Raw genomic sequence first — 25,669 nt, 5'->3', positions numbered from 1 at the left:
TCTTCGCTACTACTTTCTACAATAACTCAGTACGTATGTGAGAAGGTACCAGCCAATAAGTTGTAATAATCCAGCACGGCTCCGGGTGCATCTACCTCAATCTGAATATAATGACGTCAGCTGACCTTGAATGATAAATAGCCATCACATAAACCGGTTAGTAGCAGCTTATCCTCACCCAAATACTTGATCAAAACGTAAATCTATATCCTATATCCACAGAGGATGTGTAACAACATGACATCAACTTCCTGACGACGATGGAAACTGATGACTATTCTCGCCGGAGATCTCTGTCTGCACTCAATCAAATAGATTATTCCCGAGCTCCCGATGATCAAATAGACTCCATCAGACTGTGAATATCTCGCGGGTAAGCAAAATTTAATATAATACTCTCGACTAACTTTCCCGAGAGTTGATATCGTAAACAAAGGATATTAAAAAGTTGCGTATCCTGACCGAGGATGGGTATTAGTTTTCGTTATATATATCACATATCGCATCTCGCATCTCCCATCAAAAGGGTACGATGGCTTCAGGCACATCTGGCAATGCAGCAGAATATTGGGACGCAACGGTGCCGAACTTTTGGCTTCCGGGGCCAATGTGCTGGTCTTCCGGTTGTGCCGCAGACATCGTTGACTTGGCCAGGTCGTTCTGGCAACCGTGAAATTTTCTATATGCTCTGGCTCTTGTGCTATAGAGACATAGATATAGAAATTTATGTTGGAATAGGTATAGGTATAGGTATAGGTATAGGTGGAGGTATAGGTGTGTGTACACAACAACCGGGGGTCTGCTACCAATCTAACCTACATGTATATTACACCGAAGGGTGTGATGAAGAGAGATGGCAGATAGTATGAGACCTTCGTGTCCTCCTCCGTGATTGCAATTAACGGTAATTCCGTTTTCCTACTCCTAACCATCAGGCTCCACTCGGCTCTTTACGCCCCCGCTTGCCTGCCAACTCTTCCTCTTTCTCCTCTTCCTCCTCCACTTCCTTCTGTTCCCTCTATCTCGCGTACATTGCCGTAACTAAATTACGGAGAATAGTTTATCGATCCAAGCTGTTAGGGGACATAGTGAGTGAGTGAGTGAGTGAGTGAATGAGGGAGAGAGAAAGAGAGCAAACATGAGAATGAGAGAATTTGGCTGTATGTTGTATTGGTACAATCCCTCGGCATAAAGGTGATTGTATGCTTACCTCGTAGCTTACTAATACGCCGACAATTTTGGCATCAGCCTACGGACCGGAAGTTCGTAAATTGTCCATACTGTTTCCGCAAATAAAATAAAAAATCATGAAAAATTTATGGGTGTTTTGGTCTTTTGGACAAAATGGATGTGCTCAGATATTTATGAAGGCTGGCGAATTTCCATTCCCGTACCATTCTACTCTTTCTTTATGTCAAAATATATATACATATATGTATATATATCTTTTTTTTTTCATTGTTTTTTTTTATTTTATTCGTTTATTATTTTCTTCATTGCACTGTCGCTCTTATTTTATTCAAGACTGTCCGGATGTGAAATAAAAATGTAGGAAGGACAGGTGTTGCGAATTTTTCATCACTTCCCTTGGGAAGCCAAGAAGAGCTAGTACTTAGACAATGCCCTCGTAGATACAAAATTCACGTGAATTGTGTGACTTCTTGAAAGTTAAGGCAACTTCAACGGTGATAATATAAAGAATAATTTAATTTATTGCATTTTTACTGTGAAAAATTGCTCCTAAATTTTGTTTTTAAAATACTTATGGAAATTTATTGCCCTTTACAAATTTACAGCATCTTCTTCTTTTATTCGAATTTGGTTCTGAGTAACAATCTAAATCTGCTCGTCTTGTTGGTAATAAACTATTGAATACCAGGAGTAAAAAAAAAAAAAAAAAAAATAGTAATCTCATATCTACTAATAACTTATTTGACAATAATAAGAAATTGGTTTACTGATAAAAGTATAAATAATAACAACAATAACACAATTGATTTAAAGCTTATTGTGTAATAGTGAATAGACTTGAGCCAGTGAATATTGAATTTCAATTTCGTCCTCTTTCAGCCTTTTCTCCGACAGTCTTTTCACATTTCAAAGGTATGTTCATCTGCAAAACTGATCTCACAATCCACAAACGTATCTCCGGGCCAACTTTGCTTATACAATTTCATATGTCTTGTGTTATTGACGCTTATATATCTTTTTTTTTTTTTTCTATTTACTTTAAATCCATTTTCTATTTATACATAAATACAAAACAGACACATATGTGTATAATCTAATCGATTGAAAAATTTCACTGACCTAGAATGTGAAAAAAAAAAAAATAAAAACGTCATAGTCGATTCAACACAAAAGAAAAAAATACCGCGTGGTATAAAGTATAGTACAATGTCGCTTATTCAAATTAATAATAATAATAATACATATATGTATAATATAAAAAATATGTAAGTATCCAGTCGCTGTTCCTTTCTCCTTGAGACCGCATTTATAAAGCCGTCTAGTAGAGCATCCGGTGAGTAGAGCTCAGAAGGAGGATCAGGAAGAAATGGTAATGGGAATGTCGGTCACTAGGGCCTCTGGTAGTTTAAACCTCGGCCTTACCTCTGCTATGCGATTATCCAACGTTAACCGCACTCGCGTTAATATACGCCGCTATTCACTTTACCACCTTCTTAATACACTTACATTCCCTCTTCTCTGTTTAAACTCCACCTTAGCTTTGTACATTATCGCCTCGTACTCGGTTCTCTTCTCGGTGCTCACAACAGCTTGTGTACTAGTCCTCAGAGCCCGTAACCCCGCTAAGAATTTAAACCGCGCATTTTTATCGCTTCCCATACCACTTTATACCCTTGGAAAATATTATATAAAATACAATAAATTATAAAAAAACATAAAATTTAACACGTTCATGGACTATCAAAACCCCTGTTTATTTATTTTTTTAAAATGTTAACAACTCCCTAAAAACTTATGGGTTTAGGGAAAAAAAGTGAAAAATTATGCCAACATATTTTTTGAATTATTTTTTTATTGCTTTAAACTTTTTAAATTATCATAACTAATAAATAAGAAAAATTAATTGGCTTATTATGAAATAAAAATAATTAAAGAAAATTTTAAGTGAAATGAAAAAAAAAAATTTCTTAAACAGAACCTAAAGTTTACAAGTTTTAAACTTTTTCTTAGCCAAAGAACCACTCATTTTCACAACTACAACTTTTATTTAAAGAAAAAGTACAAAAAAAAAAAAATATATATATATATAAATATAAATAAAAATAAAATTGTTCCGTGCAATTAAACTCAGCGATCCTAAAGAACAAGACATAAAAGTACAAAAGCTATCATAAATTCTCTGAAGCGAGAAAAAATCCCAGTGAAAAATACGGTTGGGAAGATGGACATTAGTCTTTTTAATTTTTTTTTACTGACTACAGTGGTCCAGTCGCATTACACTGTACCGCAGAGGGAATGCCAAAAGGTTCCCTCATGGATTCACGAGGTCCTCGCACTCCGTATTGCTCGGTATCCGCACGTACACTTCTTTGATACTCCATTCTCCAACACCACCACCACCCAGGAGTTTACATACAGATAAGATCCGACGTATGTGTAAAACGACCCTCGGTATCTCCACTGCCTTAACTTGAATGCTCAGATGCACCAGGAACTTTAATCGAACGTGAAATCGCGTGTGGCCCTACATCCCATCCGCTCTTCCTTATTCTCCCAGCGGGCTGTAGCCCAAACCCGAACCATTCTCATTCCCAAGCCCGAGCTGAAGCCAAACCCCAAACGAGCAACTAAATCCAGAACCCTCGGTAAGGATATCACCAGACACGGATGAGCGAGACAGAATTTCAGTATGGGAAAATAAAATTTTTTATACATGTATCATGTAAAAAAAAGAGTAACCAAAATATCCAGAAGAAGAAGAAGAAGAAGATGATGATGATGATGAGGTTCAAAAAGAAGGGGGTCATCGGGCGCGTGAGCGGGTTTACTACCGCGCCGCATCGACGATGCTCCCGCTTTCATACCAACTCGTGCACAAGTTTAGTCGGCGGAATATACCGTACCCAAGTCAGTCTATTCTCCGACATCGTTCTGAACCGTTCGACATATAGACATACCACACACTTGACGTGCTTATTACCGTTTTACTTTGATCACTGTTATCTCAAACGTGTGCTGATAATTACAATATACCAACAACATTATTTGATTATAATCACCCGTTAAATTTCATAATTAATTACAAAATTTTTTATTAACCGTGAGTTTTATTTTGGATTTTTTAAAAAACTTGGTAAGTCTGATGTTAATTTTTTTGGAGCGCGGATTTGTTATCGAGATAATATTTATATATATATATATGTATAATATTTATCATATATTATTTATTATTATTCATTGTCGTTAGTTGGATTAATATTTAACAATGCCGATTGATTTCTGTTTGAATCGACTGCTCGAGTTTGACAGAATATCGACAGGTACTTTGCATGAACAATTGAATCCACGCGGCGAGAAAGTTCGACGACACAGTATGTTACTGTAGGTAAAAGCTAGTCAGGAGATTTCACGGGACATGTGCTGATTTAAAATAAACTCATGGGTATAGTTTCATTTATGTTTAATAAATATCTTGTCGTGTATTCACCAGTCGAGAATATTCCATGTCATCGCACACTCATGTGTGTACATAAATAGAGAGAATTTCTGGAGTAAAGTCTTTATTATGGTTTAGTCCCACACACACATATGTGCATATGTATGTAGATAATAATATACGCGATACACATGATGGAGAGCTTGGAACTTTTTCTTTTTAATTATTATGCCCGTCGATTGAGTGCTCAAAGAGAAATTAATTAACAGACTATTTAGTTATTAAATTTCATTTCAAAATAATTATCATAATATTTATAATAATAATAATAATAATAATAATAATAATTATTATTATTATTATTATTATTATTATTAGATAAATTGAATTCCGCTGCAGGATGCTGATAAATTAAAGGGTTTTCATTCAAAGGGTATTAATTTATTCCCGCGATATTTCATATGACAGTTTTCATATGCAAAAATAAATATTGCTTTTGTAGGACGTAAATATTATTATAAACATTTTTACTTTATTTTTTTTAGTCGAGTTTATTCTGAATAAATTATAATTGACAGTTGAATGAAAAAGTTTTAAAAAATATTTTTTTTTACGATAAAATAATAATCTAATTTAAACGTAGAGTTATAAATAAAAAATGTAGTTTTTTTTTTTTAATTAAAAAAATCAATTTTTTTTTTGCAAAAAATTATAAATGGGAATTCGTCCCAGAGGCTGAAGAGTTAGAGGCTTTCAGTTTGGGAGGGTAAAATAATAAAAAAAAAGTAATTGAAAGTACAATAAATAAAAAAAAGTCAATTTTTTTTATTTTATGTTAAAAGTTTTTTGTCATGTAATAAATTTATAAGCCGTAATAAATCAGCTTTCCTTTTGTTCTCGGAAAATTTTAAATCGTGATAAAGATGTGACATCAGAGAATAGTAGAAGTGGTAAAATCGGTAACGAGGCGTCGAAGTCGATTCTGACGGAAATGGGAACCACGTCATCTCTTTTGTTTCTCCCATGGGAAGACCCCAAGTGACGGTACTTTGTATTCGTCTTGAATGACATCCCGCCACCCTTCCTTCTTATTCTTCTTGTTCTTCTTCATCTTCACCACAACCACCACCACTAGCTACTTCCAATTCTATTCTTCTATTTTCCCGCAACCTCACTCGCGCGGTTTAAAATCTTATACGTGACTTACTGTTGCACACGACTATAAACCGTGATACTTCTACTAAAATCAAGTAGAAACTCCAACGAAACTCGTGTCGAGGATCTACCAGATAAGTGTACTGAGAAAATAATACCGGAGATAATTAATTCACTCCTTTTCTTATTATTATTATTATCTTGTTTTACATTTCCGCCGACAAATCTCATATTAATTCAATCATTGTCTCACAGTTTTATTAATTCGACCTCATTTCTCTTAACGTCATTACAACCTCCATCAAAAAAAAAAAAAATCATGTGAGCCTGATCCACATGAACTCATGGAAAAACTAAAATTTCTCTAGCAGTTCGTATCTCCTCTTTATAAATTTATTTATATTCAAACATTTCAAAGTCAAAATAAGTAATTTTTTATTTAAAAAATTAACTATTTTCAATTTTACACTCAATTAAAAATGGTCAGAACTAGTGATGAAAGGCAAAGGAATTGTCAGACAATTGACGTCAATTAATCGGCGAAAAATTGACCGACAATCATTTTTTAATTCAATACCAGTTTCAGCGGCAATTTTTTTTTTTTTTCGAGAAAATTTTTCTATAAGAAACTTCTCCCACTTCATATTTAAATATAAGTGAAGATAAATTTTTCATGAAATGTCAAAAATAAACAAATCTGTCATTATGTTGAGTGATACGAGTTTCAGTTTACTTACAATTACAATTTTTTATACATTTAGCGATAAATTTTCAGTAAATATCGCATCAGTCAGACCACAATTTTCCGAAAAAAATTTCACTCGAATCCAAATAAAATAAAGAGCTTAGAAGTTACGGAAAATTTATAGAAAATAATTCAAGAGAAAGTAAATGAGGAAAAAAAAAATTAGCAATTAAATTTCTCGTGTTTTCATTAAAACCGCCAATTAATTAGCTAAAAACATCCATTACCTAAATACCGTGTCTATTTAACCAATAATCAATGTAAATACATATATAGGCAATATATATGTTAATATATATTTATTTACATAAAATATCTATCAGCTTAAAACCGCAATGTGACCATCAATCCACTCGACTCACCAAACTCTCTTTTCCAATGTGAATAGAAGTCTATTTACTGTCCAATAAATTCAAAGCCCAACGACACAGAGAAACGATATTACCTGGGCTGGTGTACACAAAGTAGAGTTCAGTTCAGTGTACACTGTGCAGTAGGGGAGTTATATATAGGATATGGAAGTTGTGAGCTAGATTTGTCCCTTATCCTCTTGCTCACTCTCTCGTTAACCTGGCGGTAATCCACACAAGACAACTTATACACCAAACTAAGTTTTGCTAATACAATTTACTCCGATGGACAAGTTATTTAACCCATGGGGGTTTGGTGACCTATCGGTTTACTCACTTATTACATAATTTTGTTTTTACTCAGGACGTTGCTCTCCTCGCGTTATTTATTATTAATTACTCCTATCAAATCTAATTATACTGTCTGACAGTTAATAATTTAATTATACTCTATTGCATTGACATGACAGATTTCTTATTAATTATTCAATAAAATTCTTCATACGGTTCATTGTTTTAATTTTGTAAATTTTACTAAATTGACAGAATGGAAAAACTTTTTACCTATTGAACTATTGAGCACTTTTTAGATGAAATTCATGTTCTCAGTTAAATTTTATTATTCAAATAGTTCGGGCGACTCATATCTCTATTTTTTAATTTAATTACTCAGGTGAGACTTTTTTTAAAAAAAAAGTTTTCAAATAAATTTGATATAAAACGTGAATTGATAAAATAAATATATCATTTTTTAATTCATCAAAGGCTTTAATTAACAGCCAATTAAACTTATTAACTTATCAAAATTTTTTGTTATTCCCATAAAATTGAACAACCAAATATTAATAAACGCTCCGAGCCAGTGATTGATTTATAATTCCAGTCTCTTGATATTTAAATAATTGACAACATATTGATTTTATTTTAAAATAAACCCTGCTTAATTATTGTATCAAACAAAACTAAATCGAGTCAAGTCAATTACTATTCAAGTACACAAATTCCATATTTTATTTTAAATTCAATTATTTTTATTTGCATAAAAAAAAAAAAACATTTTTTAAATTATAATAAAAATATTTCATTATCATAAAAACTCGTTACACTGACATTTCATTTTTATGATTTATGTACATATATATATACATATATACATCCTCAATTTCGTAGTTCTATTTGCAGTATAAAATAAAATAACTTTAAATTGTCATGAGGTAAAGAAGAAAAGAGAGATGAGAAAATGGCTGTTGTATACATATGTGTCTATATATATCTATATATATATTTATATAGTAGAGCTTTCGCAGCTGGTGGTAGTGACAATAGTCAGAGTAATACTATATAATAGTAATAATAATAATAATAATCGTAATAGTATAATAGTATTCGCAAAGTGCCAGGAAAGATATCCTGAGGTAATCTCGAGGTCAAAGTTTTACGATCCGTACCGTAAGGACGTAACATAACGGGGAATATATATATATATATATATATATGTATATACTTCTTTAGTTCGACAGTCACGCTCTTGGACAGGCTATTGTAGTGCCCGAGTAGACAATGGCCTGCCACTGTTGTGTGTTATGTTGCGGCGATGCTTTTCACTTCTGAGGACTAAAACTAAACTGGACACGCGAGATGAGTACCGCAGAGGTAAAGCCAGCTGCATCGCACATCACATCACGTACGAGACAATAAAAGTAAAACGTAAATACGGTAGTGCAGAATAAAAACAAATAAATAACATGTATCAGTGATAGGATGAGAATGAAACAACAAAGAGAAATGTACCGAGAGCAGGAAAAAAGGCATAGTTGGATCAGCGATGCTGGAGCTTTTATGTCAACGATTTCACACTCCTTTTCTACGACATTGTTACACTTTTTTTACTTTTTTTTTTTTTTAATTGTGTTAGTTACTGGGTTTTTTATTTCGCGTTTCGCCGAATGAAATATGGTCTGTATCGCAACACGTGCCTCCATCGCGCTCCCGACTCCGATATAAATATATGTCTATACAGCTAGAAAATAATATTTCAAAAATATCGACTTCATTTATCAAAACATAAATTTATCCATTTTCTTTTTATTTTTTATTTTTTATTTTTTTTTTTTTTTTTGCAAGAAACATTTTTTAATTTTATTTTCATACATCCATAAAACTTTATTACTTACTCTTGAAAGTATACTAAGTGAATAGAAAATAAATCTCAATAAAAAGTTTGGAGATAAAAAAAAAGTTTAAGCAGTCTTTTTGAATATTTTTTAAATAATTAAACAAATTGTACGCAAGCATATTACTCCTTTACATGAATAAATTAGTTTTTAAATGCAAAAAAAAAAAAAAAAAAATTCTCAACGCAGCTCCAATATTTATCAAGAGCAAAACGAAATTACGCAAGATAAATATTGCTACGGTATAGTAAAAAAAAAAATAAAAAAAAAAATTTAACTGCAATATTATTTTCCATAAAAAAAAAAAAAAATTCATATCACAGCGCGGCAAAGTGAATAAAAAGAACAACGTTACTATGTATAGTTATGCGAACTCATCACCGACAATAATAATAGAAAGTTGTCGGTTGATTGGCCGACCCGGAAGGAACACCAGCACACCATCAGCACGCTGACCTACATCCGGTGTTAGTCGGCTTGCAGTGTTCACTCATGTGTGTGATACATCATACCGACCGACACATGATCCGATACAGATACACACGACCCCAGTCTACAATAGTACACATATATGTGATACAAATAAAACATTGCGTGTGATACATAGCGTCATATAAAATACTATCCCATCCGGCTAGATCCCGACACAGACCGGTATAGCATAGCACGAGGTTCAGTTTGTGTTGGGGGTCGTGCTGGTGAACGACTGTCACAGCCGCTGCGTTCATCGCTCTATCACACTCCACCTACACCAAAGAGTTGAGATAGTACTGCTGAGATCTAATACCGCATATCACACACATCACACACCCACGCGAAGCCAAAGGTGTGTGATATTATACAGTCAAGTCAATACAACTTTGTACAAACACAACAACTTTGGCTTCCGTGTATTATTCCGCCCATCTACTGCTCAATCTAATTTATCTAATCTGAAAATTAATACTAATAATAATAATTATGGAGCAGACACTGGAGCGACAGGGTTTTAAAATTTGAATAAATAATTTAAATTAAATTAAAAAAGTGAACGGTGGAATAAGAAGAAAGAAAAGCTAATGAAAAAAAGGAGAGATCTAATAATATGGGTTAAAAAAATAAAATAATCCGTCAGACTGTATAACAAGGTGATGGAAGGTCCAATAGTCAAGAGATGTATAAAGTAAACGGAGAAGAAGATGAAGAAGCTGTTGGTAGAGAAGATGAATAAGAGACCGAAACGGAAAGTAAGTAAGGAAGAGGGTTTAAAAAATAAAATAAAAAGCTCTGCTGAGAAATTGACGTGTCTCAAGTTGGCGTTTCAAGACGGAAGAGAAAAATAAAATGCTTGCGGATATATCGATCGCAAATGTCAAGAGACAACACGGTCTCTCTCTCTCTTATCTGGTGCCCAAACTATTTTAGATCCTCGGGTTTTTATTTTTTTTTTTTTTTTTTTTTTTTTTTTTTTTTTTTTGTAACTTCTGTGACCTCTTCTCGGGTTGTGTACATATTTTCTTTAAAATTTTATCAGTCTACGTGTCTATGAATACACCAATATTCTGAGGTCTTGCGCTTTAAAACATTAAACACCAGTGAATTATTTATGTCCTGGTTCATCGTGAGGCAGATTATCCTTTCGAATAATAATGAGCTCGCTAAGAAATTATATGTATTATATTTTATGAAATACACGCATATATATATATATATATATATAAATATATATATATATATATTTTAATATTTCATCTTTCACTGGTTGGTCTCGTGGTTACAGTTGTTACCTGCCTTATTTTAAACTTGAGTAATAATAAGTATAATCATTAAATATTTGTCCATTTTATTTTCTGCTGCTTCCATCTCACGAGTTTTATTTTTTAAAAATTCAAAATCGACTATCCGGTCAATTAAAACAATCAATACTTTTACAAAGTATTTTATTCAGAAATTTGTTAATTAATTAAACTGATTTACTTTTAATGATTTCCAGGGCTCCAAGTTGATAAAAAATAATGGGATTATAAATATTTAATTTTTTTACTGAATCCTACTGTTTTAACATGGAATAAATTTCCAAATAAATATACTATTCCAACAGTTAAATAATAAATTACGGTTTTAACAAGTCGTTAATTCGTAATTGAGTTTTGCATTTTGTTTTTTTAATTATTAATTGGCACTTTATGCTGAAATCGTTTATTTGTGACCTCTTTCATTTAAATCAATAATTGCTCGTGATATATTTATTGTTAGGTAATTTCCTGTAAAGCTTAAAATAGGAAACTGATTTCCTTCTTAAAGAGCGGGATATTTTTAAAAATTTAAATGATGAATCTGAGAATAATAACTCATCGCTTATTCATGTGAGTAAATCTTTTAAAAGAGTTAAAATTAAAAATATAATTAATCAATAATAGACAGGGTCGATTTTTTTTAGACAACAGAGACTGAGTTTATTATTTAAAAAAAAAAAAAAAAAAAAAAAAAAGTTAACAGAGTATTTCTGTGTAATTTTAAACTTTACTTACCCTTTATACAGTATATTTTTTAATCTTTTTTTTTTTTTTTTTTGTGTCAAGAGAGTTGAAAGGGAGAGAATAAATTTTTTTATTCCAAGTTACACACAGTGTGAAGCACTGAGTAGAGTGGGATATTTGCGTACGTGTAAAAAGGTTTTGCGCTTGAAGCGGTCGCCTCGGGCCCAAAAGAGTAAATTTAGAAAAAAAAGGAAATAAAATAAAAAGAAAAACAGAAGTAAGCGCGAGGAGGAAATGCGGGTGAAGTAAAAAAATAAATAAAAATTTATAGTAAAGGGAAAAGATGAAAAACGGCAGTTTCAACAATCGAGAAGGCTTCTTCCGGTCTACTCGTCTCATGAATAACGCGATTCTACTCAAGAAGAGTGAAGAGAGAAGTAAAGAGAGACAGAGAAAGTACATGCGGGAGTTAGAATTTTAAATATTCGTATAGTATAACGACTTCTGCTTTACCATTTTACATATCTTTCATTTCCGGCTCCCATCCTTGCTCTTATGCATTTAAACTATCTTACTATCTGCCCATCTTATTCTCCAAACTCTTTATCTTTATCTCTATCTTAAATTATACATATATATATACCTACTCCATTTGTATTTTTATCAACTTGTTTTATGATAATTGAAATTACTCAACTACTAAAACATTTAAGTATGCACTTGTCTACTCACTAAAATTCTCAAAGACTCGCATTTCCATCTGTTCTCTTACTTACATTTAACTCTGTGCCATCACTACTGGATACCCATAGAAGCTACTAATTAATTACTCCGTCGTGTCGTTTGAGTACATAAGAAATTCATTTAGATCTTCAAATAAGACAAATACTGAAAAAAAATTAACAAAAAAATTTTTACTTTATATATACATATGTACAGTAAAAAATCTGCGGAATGAACGCGGATTAAATCAGCGGATGACTGTCTGTCTATTTAATCCTCGGAGTAAAATTTACCTCAAAGGGGAATTTTTTTTAAATGATAAAATTTTGAATTTGAGTGGATGCGGATTTAAATAAAATCCGAATTGACTCACAATTTTTTTCAGTATACGGACACAAATTTTTTTATTTTTAAAATCTCGTTACTGGCCAGTAGTAACGATAGTATAAAGTTTTAATTTAATTAAATACTTATTTTTTTATTTCCATTGTTGATTAAAAAGTTTTGAAAAGAAAACGATTTTACAGATCAAGGAAAAGTTTAAAAAAAAAAATCCCATAATTTTTTTCTTCACTTTTTTTATCAATTTCTTTATCTCTACTCGTTAATAATAATTTAAAAAATAATAATTCAAGTTTTCATTCAAATTATGTCACAAAATTTTAGCTATTACCGTAAATCGACATATCAGTTGATGGAATTAAAATTTATTTTTACCCTGGTATTGATTTATCATTAGATTATTTAACTTTTTTCGATAGTCACAAAAATAAATATAAATTATTTTTTAAGTAACCTAATTTTTCATCAATATCGCTCAGGAAGTGATTTTTTAATTAAATAAAATTTTTAATACTTTTTTTAAAAGTATCCTACACAAAATATATTTAATTAAATATGTACGTCAGACTGTCGAGTCGTGTGTGGATTCGGAAATTTATCAGACGTCCCTTCAAATAATTAAAATGACATTTATTAAATTAAAGATGGACGTGAAGCGAAATTGTCTATACTTTCCCTGATATTAATAATTTCAATTATAATAGATTAAAAATTAAAGTCCTGAGATGGATATACATAAATATGAATAATTAAAGAGCTTATATAGAAAAATTTGCGGTGCAGATTAAATACGGAGCTACTGTTTACTTGTTTAATCCCCTTGGAGTGATATTTACTCCGGAGTTTATTTCAATGTCAAGACTCCGAATCATATAAAATTTGAATTTAAATAAAATCCAGATCCTGAAATTACTCATCTGAAAAAAAAACTTCCGATTTATTTCTTATGCCAAGTGATTTTTTTAAAAACTCCAGAATTCTGAGTGATGGAGTAAATTTAAATTGAAATAAAATCCTTAATTACTCCGAATTACTCCCGTATTTTTACAATGTAATGATAATAATAATAATAATAATAATAATAATAATAATAATAATTGTGTTGCAGGTGCTGCAAGAAAGATATAAATAAATAACATCAATTTGATGCGCTGATGATGCGCTGCGATTTCTGGAGAAGCGGCAAGTCGCTTTGGGCGACATCCGTCCTCACGCTCCTCTTCCTCGACACTATCACGACCTCGTTATCGATCGACACAGGTAAAATTTTATTACATTACAATATTCTATTAGATTAAATAATCAGCTGAAATTCTAAAATAATAAAAGAAAAAATAGCCCCAAGCAATAATTATTATTCAAGAGAACTAACGAACTATCGCCGCACGTGTTCGAGGGTTGAATTTTTAAAAATTTAATCAAGTACTTTTTTTATCTTCTCCAGTCCTTCCTCCCTTATATTCCACTTTGTCTGCATGGATCAACGCACGGAAAAACTTAATAATCTACTTAATTAAAAATATTAAATGCATAAATTTATTTTTGGGATTTACTTTTTTTTACTTTAATTATATATCATTATTATTTTAAGCAAAATCCACAGCGCCGGAGATAATTAGGGTGTTATCCAAGAAAAAGGAGTATTTTCCTATATGAGTTTAATCCGATTTAAATCCTTAAGAGGGTTTTTGATAGTTATTATATGGTAATATACTTATAATATATGTATATCTATATATTTATATACGGAGTGAAGTTTATTTCATATTCATTTTGATAAAATATTATTTCTCAAGTTTCGATGGTATTAAATTTATTATATTATCCATGTGGAAGTCAATCAGAATAATATAAAGTTCATATTTATCCAAGTAATTTAAATATTCAAGGATTTTTTAGATGAAAATCTTTTTCAATGGTTAATAATAATAATATGATATATCTTATATGCAGAAAAATTTAAACTTTTGATCTTCAAGTCTCAAAGACATGACTTTTTTTTTCAAGTAGAAAAAAAAAATTATCTTGAAAAAACCCATTGATAAATATTTTAATATGATAAAATAAAAATATTTTTGACTTTTATAATTTATCATTTGGAAAAAATCAGAATTAAAAATATAAATATATATGAATATGACAATTATAAGTTTATTAGTAAAGTTATTTATAATTGTAATTATAATTGAACAAATCTAATTAAATATTTAACCAGAGTAGTTTAATCAACTCCTGAAATAACGGAAAGCGGAAATAACTGAATTTATAATTTTAATTTTCTGAATAAAAAGGGGTGGATTTTTTTTGCCAATTAAACTAGTAGCGAGCCACAAAAGCGAAGTAAAGAAATATATGTAAAAATTTTTTTACATTGAACTGGCGACTTGAAAAAATCGGGGAGAGACGGAATGAGATATGAGAATTAGTGAAAAAAAAAAAAATAAAAAGTTATTGAAACAAAAAGAAGGGGCGTAATAAAACATTAAATGAAAGCTCTCGAATCGCGTAACTGCAGTGAAAAATAAAAAAAAATTGACGTACTGAATGAAAGACATAAATGATTACAAGTAGTAAGTTGAGAGTAAAAAAAATAATAAAACGGTGAATTTTTATGAAGGGAGAGTGCTGGTGGTGCTGCCGGGTAGTGGGTTTTTAGTAATCTTTTGAAACATTTCTCTGGTGGTTTGTTCTTCTTTGTTTAGTTTTTTCTTTCATAAAGATTCATACTCAACGAATATATAAACGCAGAATGTAAAAGTGGGAGAGAAAGGGAAGAGGGACTACCGAGTACTGAAAACTCTGGTCTATATCAAGTCTAGAGAATTTCTGCTCTACATACTGTATATCTATGTCTATATATGTATATATTTATAAAGTAAAGAGAGAAATGGAGGGTGTTGGTGGTAGTTGATGGTGGTAGAGAGGCGGGTTATAGAAGTGAAGCTTTGAGGCTGGTTCAGAAGGTTCCCTGAGCCAATTAGTACGTGCGCTCGTTCGAAATTAAAATCAGAAACTATACCGTCGAACTTGCAGCTTAACGAATATTTCTTTCCTTATCACTGTATTTTAGGCTTTGCTTCCTCCCTTATACTTCTTCCTCCCACCCTCACCAATTTCTTCTTCTTTTCTACTTTCTGTAAACTTTTTTTTTATTGCCTTTCAAGTTCTTTATAAGAGGGATGTAAACATCTCGAAAGATGAGACTCATCTCTCCCTTTGACAATTTGTCCAGTCGTTTGATACTAAAAATAATAATAATAATAATAAAATTATCAAAGCGATAACGAGTTATAATTGGAACCTTTTAAGAAGATCAATTTATTATTATTATTGACTTAAAACTTCTCGAATTATTTTATATATTTATCTAGTATATAAAATAAGCTTTTGGAAAAGTTTTCATTGTCTGAAGAGGGCCACAGTGAGATAAAATAAAATATAAAAATAGTTTAAAGGCAAGTAAATAAAAAATATATTCAAGCTTTTGATCGATCAAATGAAAATAAAAAAATTTTAAAAAATGCTTTTACATTTCTTATCTCTCTTGTTGCTTTTTAAATTTTTATTTCGCTCAATTGACTAAAATAAAATTTATAAACTTGCATTTATAGATTGCGCCGTAAGGAAAATTGTCAACGCGCTCCAATATTCCATATGTCTATCGACTTTCAATACACTTAAAAATAAAATAAATAAATAAAAATACTTTTAAGACACTTTATTTTTTATCAAACAAGACTTTTTTTTATCTTACGCATAAAACATTAACTTAATGTGCAACTTTTTAAAACTTAAAATCTAGGTCAGTTGTCAAAAAAACATTAGCCTGAATAGGTCGATTCAAAACACGATCCTCCGAGTTGTAAGTCTGATGAAGTTCCAAATAAAGAAAAAAACCTTCCTGGATTAACAAAATAATGTTTTATGCTGGCACTCATAACTTATCATAAATATACACCACATATAATAAAACCTCCCACCTTGTCTCATACAATTTCATGAAATAAACTCGAAAACATTAATATAATACTTGCTCTCATAAAAAAAATAAAAGATATAGCTTCTCCATTATTTTTTCGTTAATCTGATGGTAGCTTTTATAAACTAAACTTTTATAAGATTCTGTTGATAAATGCTATAAAGTATGAAAACTTTTAATAGCATTCTTTACTTTATTTAACGTGAATTATATGTAATAAATAAAGGATCATAATAATGATAATAGTTATAGATAAATATATATATATATTTTTTTATGAAATTATATTGTACTGTGGATAATTGAATAGCGGAGTAATAAATGGAGCCGAAAGAATAAAATGGTACAGAGGCGCGGTTTACAATAAAAATATATATATATATATATATGTATATATAGATCTATATATAATGTTGGATAAAGCCCGAAGCCGGGCGTGTGATAAGTGTGGCAGTAGGATGCGAGAAACCGTTAACTTGACTCGTAGTTATTTTAGCGATTTCCCTGTACAAACACTATCTAGATCTCTCTTTTCGTTACATATTTACATTTATTACTGACAAAAAAAAATTTATTCATTTCAAATGGTAGAAAATTAACGAAACGATAATCGATAGAGTAACCATAATTTATGAAATTTTTTAGAACCGCTGCTGAGATCTCCAGGTCGTTGTCCTGGTTTAGATGAACAAAGTACATGTCCAGCGCGCGCTGCCCCATGTTCCAGCAGCTTCGAGTGTTCGAGCTCGATGGAAAAATGCTGCGAGACGGTGTGCGGATTGAAATGCGTTCCAAGTGAATTAACTGGATGTGAGCAACTGGCATTGGCGGCGACCCGGCGGTCACGTGCTCTGGGGACACGTGGACCTGCTCAATTTATTCCGCAGTGCAATAACGTAACCGGTGAATTCGAGAGAGTCCAGTGTGAAGCCACGGAAAAAAATTGCTGGTGCGTTGATGAATTTGGAAGCGAATTGCCAGGAACAAGATCTGCGGGACGGGAGTTCGTTGATTGCAATAATCCACGGCTGTGTCAAGCACACTCTTGCCGTATGCTATGTCCTCTTGGGTTTGAGGTGGGTAATTGACGAAAGTTTATTATTAAACCGTATAATTATGATGCTGCGCTGGGAAACTGCCTGATGATGCTTTTGTCTCTTTCATCTCTGCAGTTTTTTCTCCCTCTTGCTCTTCCTCTTGCTCTTTCTCTTTATCTTTCTCTGTGTTTGTCTACTGCCAAAACTAAAATTCACTTCCATGCCACACTATTACCTGCAGTATAATTGCAAGGTTCTTTGATATTACTTTAAGTCTTGAAGAGATTTTTAAATAAAAATTTAAGTTTGCATATAAAGTAATATCGTTAAGACATTTCTTATTATTATCATGACTTTATCTATAAAACACCATTACTTAATACCACTTACTTACAAATTATTGTTTTTCGATTTAAAAGTTTTATTCAGTGGAAGCAAACTTTCGAAATCAAGTATAAGTATTGGCTATAGTTCGGAGTTACAGATATTTATTTAAGATAAATTTTATGATAATCGATCTGATATTAAATGATATTCGAGTGATTTTATAAAATTCTTCATGCTAAAATAATTTTATTTAAACTTTATATTAAATATTTTATATGAAATTTTTATTAAAGATTTTATTTTTAAAATTAAACTGAATTTTAACTTTAAAAATTCTATTGAAAGTTTTGCATGAGAGGAGCGAGTCAAGTAAAACTTTTATTCAAAAATAAAATCAAAGATACGGTTAAATAAATTCAACTTGAATTTAATAATAAAGAGAACGAACTTTAAAATATTCAACAGATAGACGAAGACACTGGGTGTCCAAAGTGTGAGTGCCGTGACCCGTGTCGGAACGTGACGTGTCCAGGAGCGGGTCAAACATGTGAGCTGATTGAGTCTTCTTGTGCGCGTCCGCCGTGTCCACCGATACCCAGCTGCCGTAAAGCCAAATCGCTGTCAACAATTTGTCCAGCAGGCGAGCCGCTCCAGATAACCGACTCGCCGAGGCCTTTTCTCTGCGGTAACTCACTCGGCAAACCCTCATGCCCACCCATGTACCGGTGCCTAGTCGAGAACAATCAAGAGTACGGAGTCTGTTGTCCGTCGAGTCTCAACTTGGAGCGACCTGGAAAGTGTCCACCGGAAGAACCGGCTGTCTGCGGACCTCCGTGTCAGCACGACTTGGACTGCTCTGGACCACAAAAGTGCTGTGCCAGCGAGTCTTGCGGCGGCGGAGTTTGTTTACTTCCTGTTGGACTCAGCGCTTGCCGTAAGAACCGGATGCTCGCCGAGATGCTCAGCGTTTCTGAGAAGCAAGGTCGTGGGTACATCCCACAGTGTACTGATGTTGGTGGATACGAGCCAAAACAGTGCTCGAGAAATGGGTTGGTGTGTTGGTGTGTCGACACCGATGGCAAAAAAGTCTCCGGCACTATGGGACCTGGTGGGAGTGTTAATTGTAATCAAGTCATCAATAAATCTAAAGGACGAAAATTACCTTCTACTTGCCCACTATATCATTGCGCTCAAGTCTGTCAATATGGGTTTAAAGTTGATGAATCTGGCTGCTCTACTTGTGAATGTGATAATCCATGTGAAGGGTAATTTTTTTTTTTCTATACTTTTTTTTTATTTAAATTACGGAATTTCGTCAATGGAAAAAATTCGACGATTTTTTTTTTCAGAGATTTTTTTCCCAACATAAAATCAAACTTGCAAACTTTGATAAAAAAATATATAAAAAAAATTGAAAAAAAATGGAGGTAATTTTTTTTTCAGCGGTATTTTTTATTTTAAAAGTTGATTTAAATCCATGTTATGAACTCTATTTCGAGTAAACTATTTTTCTCAAACCTGTAATTTTAATAATGTAATGTCATTCTAAAAAGTAGGTCGTATTGGATGCCGTGAAACTAAAACCGGTCGTAAAAAAAAATAATAAAATGTCAAAACTATATCTAAAAATACATTAATCATATTTATTATCAACAGTAAAAAAAATAAATTGGTACATAACATCTTTTTTTTTTTTTTGCTTATTAATCATTTTTAGATTCCCATGCCCGGATGATCAAGAGTGTACATTAAATCGTGAGAACGGTTGTCCGGATTTTCTTTGTCCCACGACACCAGAATGCCGACCAAAGAAGTCGTACAAGAGTCCTTGTATAACTGGAGCACCATTAAGTGATGAGGGTGGAAATGCTGTTACTTGTACCGGTACAAACAGCACGTGTCCCTCGAGTCATATTTGTACCGCAGTCCCCGAAGCCGGGCAGTCTGTTTGCTGTCCAATGTTGAACATCCCGACTCCGCCAACAAGTGAGTAATCAAAAGTTATTTACCGACACACAACTCCGCAAACAAAAAACATTTCCTTTCTTTTTTCTTTTGTTAGTTTACGTAAATTATAAAATTAAATTGCTGTCTGCTAATAAGTTTTATTTTACTTCCTTAATTAATTAATTAATTATATTACTAAATAAATTCTATAGTGTGTGAGTACCTACGAGACTTCAATAACCGCATGGAGGGGACACGAGAGGGGATGTCTTTGGCGATACCTCCCCCAAAGTGCGCATCAGATGGGACATGGAAGTCACTGCAGTGTCATGATTCACGTTGTGACTGCGTAAATGAGCAAGGAGTATCTCTGAGAACAAATATTAGCACAGCAGATGTTGACTGTGATGAAGTACGTGCACTGAGTAAGACATGCGAACCACCAGAGTGCGATTTGCAATGCACGTATGGCCGGGAAGTTGATGAGGCTGGATGTGAGCAGTGTCGCTGTCGTGATCCGTGCCAAGGAGTAGCCTGTGGCCCGCGTGAAATCTGTTCAATGGTTGATGTTAATTGTGGCGAAGGGCAAAATTGCCCTCAAGTACCTGCATGCTTGGCAGTGAAGCAAGGTCAGTGTCCTTACTTGGTTCCAAGTTCATCCAGCTGTGAAGTTCACTGCAGCAACGACCAAGAATGCACCGGAGACCGCAAATGCTGTTCAACTGGCTGTGGAACTGCATGTGTAGATCCGGTAGTCGCGACAGGGTGTCAGCATGCGAGATCACTTGCCGAACACGCGGCGCGTGAGTCCGGTGAACCGGCTAGACGAATTTACATTCCACGTTGCGATGACAAAGGCAGCTTTGAGCCAGTCCAGTGTCACTTGGGCACTTGCTGGTGTGTAGATGAAGAAGGGAGAGAAGCTGCTGGTACTAGAGTGCCAGATGGTACCCAACCTAAATGCAATAAGCCAGTAATATGTCCGTCAATTGAATGCCGTCTCGATTGTCCAGACGGGTTGGATTTAGATCCATCTGGATGTCCTCGATGCGCTTGTCGGGATCCCTGCAAAGCTGTAAATTGCCGAGGAGAAAACGAAGCTTGTAGAATGGTCGAGGTGGCTTGCAGTGCACCGCCCTGTCCACCGGTGCCCGTCTGTCTACCGAAAAAAGACAATCCGTGTCCCAATGGATCTCCACTGCTAACTCAAGAAGGATCTCCCGCTCTTTGCGGCCCACATGGTCAACATTGCCCCACTACACACAAATGCGAGCTGTCGCCGCTTGATGAATACGCCGTCTGTTGTCCTAAACCTCGAGATGTCTGTTTCGAACCTCCGAGACTTATCGAGTGTCCACCTAACAGACGAATGAACGATACTGAGCGATGGTACTTCGATCCAGAATTAAATGAATGCAGGATAAAATCTGGTTGCTCTGTTGGGCACAATGATTTCTCCAGCAAAATTGTTTGCGATGACGTATGTCCTGTTCTGACACCCTGCGAATTGCAACGCGAGCGTAATTTGAAAAACTCTCAGCGGCTTAAGCAATCGGTGTTTCTGCCGCGTTGCAATACAGACACCGGGGCTTGGGAGCCCATTCAGTGTCTAGATCACGTGGGAGTTTGCTGGTGCGTCGACAGAAAGGGCGTACCGATAAAAGGATCTCTAGTACGTGGTGAAGAGCCCAAGTGCAACTTTAGACAAGCAAGAAAAGGCGCAAGCAAAAGCTCTCTCATTGAAATAGACCCAGAAATTGCTGCGTACATGGAAAACTCCCTGGTTAAAATAGAAATTGAAGAGGAACGAGTTGAAGAGAAACCCATACCAAAACTTCTGATAACGAGATGCGAAGCAATGAGGGAACGTGGTCATGTGCCCACAACTTGCGACCAGGAAGGCAAATTTGAGCCAACCCAATGCGCCGGGGAAACTTGCTGGTGTGTTGACGAGGCCGGCAATCAAATTATTGGCTCCGAGCCCTTCTTCAAGGGCACACAAATGTGCTGTAAGTATTTATATTTTTTGTTATTTAATATTTGACTTGAATTTTAAAAATTTAACGCTTAATTTGAAGTATATTCACATTAACGAGATGAAAATTACATATGTATATTTAATTTATTCCGTGGGCAGAAATACATTTTATAGTTGAGGGAACTGAATAATTTACTAAAATTTATGTCTGCATACATAGTGCACAGTAATTTAAATAATGAATTCACATATAATACAATATGTTATATTTAACCTGAATAATTTTTATGCTCACGCTTAATAAAGTTTTTAAATGAATTTTTATTTCATTGTTGAAAATAAAATAACTCGACTCGCGGTTTGAATCTTCGGGTATATTAAATTCCACGTAAAATCAGCTATCATTAGTGTGCATTTATGTCTCGTAAAAATGTGAAATATATTTTAAAATGAAAAATTTCAGTGGCATAACATAATTATTTATAAAATAAATTTTAAAATATTTGCAGAGATAAAACTTTAAGCTGCTAAAATTTATTTAAATTTATTGTTGACTATTGACGTCAGTGATTGCAAATAATAACGGGACAAGTTAAAGTTCCACGTAATTGTAATTTATTTATTCGGAGTGAATGGAGATTTATAATAGCAAAAAAAATGTTTTTTTCTGCAGTAATGACAGCAGTGGAGGCTGTAGAAGTAACTCTGCGTTTTCCCGGACACTTTGTAAATGAGGACACGAATCGCTTTACTAGGGCGACAGCTGACCTGCTGCGTGATCTGAACGCGAATATAAAAGACGGTATCGCAGTTGAATTAGACCTGGACGCAGCGATAATTGGATTCGAAATAGTAGGAGACAACAAAGTTGACGTCGCTTTCCATCTCGAGGAGCTAACTCGCAGCCGAAGCTTAGCACTGCTCGGATCTATCGCCGATGCTACCACTTCAAGATTTATCCATCGGCCCTTATCTTTTGAGGCTGAGGACAAGATAATGGCTCTTGAACAACGGGAAGTATTCACTGACGCAGAAACTCCAATTTATCAGACTACTACGGTTGTTCTTGCCGCTACAAGTGCCATTATCATCACCAGTTTTATTACTTTATTCGTTATTTATCGTAGAAAGGTCAGTTCTGTGAATTATTACCTCAATTACAATAATTGTTTTATCATCCATTAAATTGCTTATCATTCTAGTTTCATTATTAATTACTAATAGCAACCGCTGATTAAATTATTCAAAACGTTTTAATTTTGATTAGTAATCAAGTCTTGAATACTCTTGGATTTTTATTATTATTAAAATTTAGTGCGAATTTTATCATCTGTCCTATAAATTATTGAATTTTATGAGTGAATAATTTTCAAATATTTAAAAAAAATCATGCACTTTAATTCTTTATTACCGTCGAAATTTGGTAGCTTTCATTTTTTCTAATTTTTTTAATATTAAGATACAAAAAAAATGATAAAATTTTTAGGATTCACTTTAAAAAGTTTTGGCTGTGATTAATTTTTAAAAAAATCTGTCTGCGGTTGAGCCTTCAATTCTATGTGCTAGCGCTATTTCAGAAGCCCGCATCTGAAGCTTACATAGAAAATACAGACTCAATACAGACTCAATACATACTCAATACATACTCAATACAGACTCAATACAGACTCAATATAGACTCAATACATACTCGATCCATACTCGGGGCTCGGTGTTGGGAAAAAAATGATTTACCTTCATTTCTATATGCTAAAGCTATTTCAGAAGACTTCTCTGAATCCTAGAGAAATCCTAGACAACTCCTAGAGAAATCCTAGACAAATCCTAGACAAATCCTAGAGAAATTTTTTTTCTTTACTTCTATGTGCTAGAGCTATATCAGAAGACTTTTCTGAATCCTAGAGAAATCCTAGACAAATTCTAGACAAATCCCAGAGAAATCCTAGACTAATCCTAGAGAAATTTTTTTTCTTTACTTCTATGTGCTAGAGCTATTTCAGAAACCCTCATCTGAAGCTTACATAGAAAATGCAGACTCAATACATACTCAATACATACTCAGTACAGACTCAATACATACTCAGTACAGACTCAATACAGACTCAATACATACTCAATACATACTCGATCCATACTCGGAGCTCGGTGTTGGAAAAAAACTATTCTCCTTCACTTCTATGTGCTAGCGCTATTTCCGAAGACTTCGTCTGAAGCTTCAACAGAAAATACACATTCAATACACATTAAATACATCCTAAATTACTAGTATAAATTATAAATTAATGAAAATAAAAAATTTGAATGCAGATGAAAGTAAGATATTGCAGACCAAAAACAGAGGAAACCGATGAACGTTACTTGGCGTACGACAAACAACCTGTATACGTGATATCCGGTGCAGATAAAGATGACAAGGATATAGAGGTTGTGAGAGAATTATGCGAGAGTCACTCGACAGCAAAGGAAATTGCTCAGACATAAACTATTTCGTGACTCTCGAGTTAAAACATAGATCGTACTTGACGTCATCTTCAAGAATAACATTCTGAAGTAAAGAAACCCAAGTATCACCACCAATACCATCAGCATCACCAACATCACCAGCACTTAGAGTAAAACTACCATTAAAAATCAGTAATCCTGTGGAATAAAAGCGTTTAAAGTGGATACGTTTTAACGTATGTTGTCTTAAAAATCCTCGATAATAAATTTTAAACTCAAGTATATAAATAATAGATTTATTTAGCAAAGTATCTCAACTTAGCAGCATATGTATGATCGATCTCTTTTGTAAAGCGGCTTCGTGTTTTCCTTCATTTTATTTTTATTTATATCAGCACTTAGCGTTTTCATTTTATCGATTTATTATTAAACTCAAGACTGTCGATAATTCGATAGCTCACGTCAGTATTTGTTGTACGTAATATTTGATAGATAATCCAATGACGGTAACGTTATAATTAATAAATTTATATATTTATTATGACGTAACTGACGATCTTTAAAGTCAATTACAGTCTAGGAGAACGTACTTATTGTAGAAAACCACAGCCGTTTTTTATTTCTGTATCATTATTGTAAAGAGTGACAGAATTTTAAATTATATTATTAATAATTACCCACAAGTACTTAAAGTACACGCGATGACGATTTTCCGACGCTGATTGACGGACATAATTATTATTTATTGAATAATTATTATTTCCGGTAGTTGCGCGTTGGAAAATTTGTCACTAGCTTATGTAGATGCATATCGTGTATTCATGAAATGCGAGTGATATATATATAAATATATATATTTATTAATATTGATATTGATATTAATGATAATTAAATCGTTAAATACATAAACTTGATATAATATACAACTAATAGCATAGAAATGTACATATCCAGCGCAGTAACTTGCGCATTAATTTTAATTATACTTTGATATATATTTATATATATATTATTATTAAATGTAATTTAATACTCATGATATTTTGTCATTTTTCTTTGTACTTTATTCATTTATTTATCAGGTGTAATTCTGTAATCGTAATTTAAATTAATACTCCGACTAAATTATTTATTTATAAAATTTTAAATTGGCGCCAATTTTTTAAATTTTTATTTAAAATTTCGGCATTATGATTTAAGAATTACATCTCTTCTCTAGTGTACGAAGATTAATGATGAATAAATTTAGAAAATTTTACAGGATTTTATTTTATCCAAACACCCTTTATATTTTAATTTTATTAAATATTATTGCTGATAAATTTATCATTTATTAGCAATAAGAAAGGATGTCTGGTATAAATGTAATCGTTTATTGTACTAG

The 25,669-nt window shown here is 32.9% G+C and overlaps 1 protein-coding gene across 3 annotated transcripts; it reads left to right on the top strand.

Moving 5' to 3' along the window:
* The first annotated feature begins 308 nt into the window (after positions 1 to 308).
* Positions 309 to 25,464, top strand: LOC103578675 (balbiani ring protein 3). Of its 3 annotated transcripts, none has more exons than XM_053741327.1 (8): positions 309 to 373; positions 13,684 to 13,835; positions 17,200 to 17,630; positions 18,384 to 19,183; positions 19,636 to 19,904; positions 20,078 to 21,874; positions 22,517 to 22,974; positions 24,151 to 25,464. In XM_053741327.1, the coding sequence occupies exons 2-8, from the start codon at positions 13,730 to 13,732 to the stop codon at positions 24,322 to 24,324; spliced, it is 4,035 nt and encodes a 1,344-aa protein (XP_053597302.1). In that variant the 5' UTR covers positions 309 to 373; positions 13,684 to 13,729; the 3' UTR covers positions 24,325 to 25,464. The 3 variants fall into 3 exon arrangements, with proteins under 3 accessions (XP_053597302.1, XP_008558047.1, XP_008558048.1); XM_008559825.2 differs by lacking the exon at positions 309 to 373 and adding an exon at positions 4,084 to 4,324; XM_008559826.2 differs by lacking the exon at positions 309 to 373 and adding an exon at positions 10,205 to 10,277.
* Positions 25,465 to 25,669: the final 205 nt, after the last annotated feature.

The sequence above is a fragment of the Microplitis demolitor genome, chromosome 8, assembly GCF_026212275.2.
Source record: "Microplitis demolitor isolate Queensland-Clemson2020A chromosome 8, iyMicDemo2.1a, whole genome shotgun sequence".
Taxonomy (NCBI): domain Eukaryota; kingdom Metazoa; phylum Arthropoda; class Insecta; order Hymenoptera; family Braconidae; genus Microplitis; species Microplitis demolitor.
Note: the sequence above shows the minus strand (reverse complement) of the source record. Positions and strands in the feature narration are given on the sequence as shown.

Bases quoted from the DNA above. Each gene is read 5' to 3' on its own strand.
- LOC103578675 (XM_053741327.1), top strand. From the start codon at position 13,730: ATGATGCGCTGCGATTTCTGGAGAAGCGGCAAGTCGCTTTGGGCGACA. The intron at 17,631-18,383 runs GTGGGTAATTGA...AATATTCAACAG, and splicing joins TATGTCCTCTTGGGTTTGAG to ATAGACGAAGACACTGGGTG. The intron at 19,905-20,077 runs GTGAGTAATCAA...TAAATTCTATAG, and splicing joins CATCCCGACTCCGCCAACAA to TGTGTGAGTACCTACGAGAC.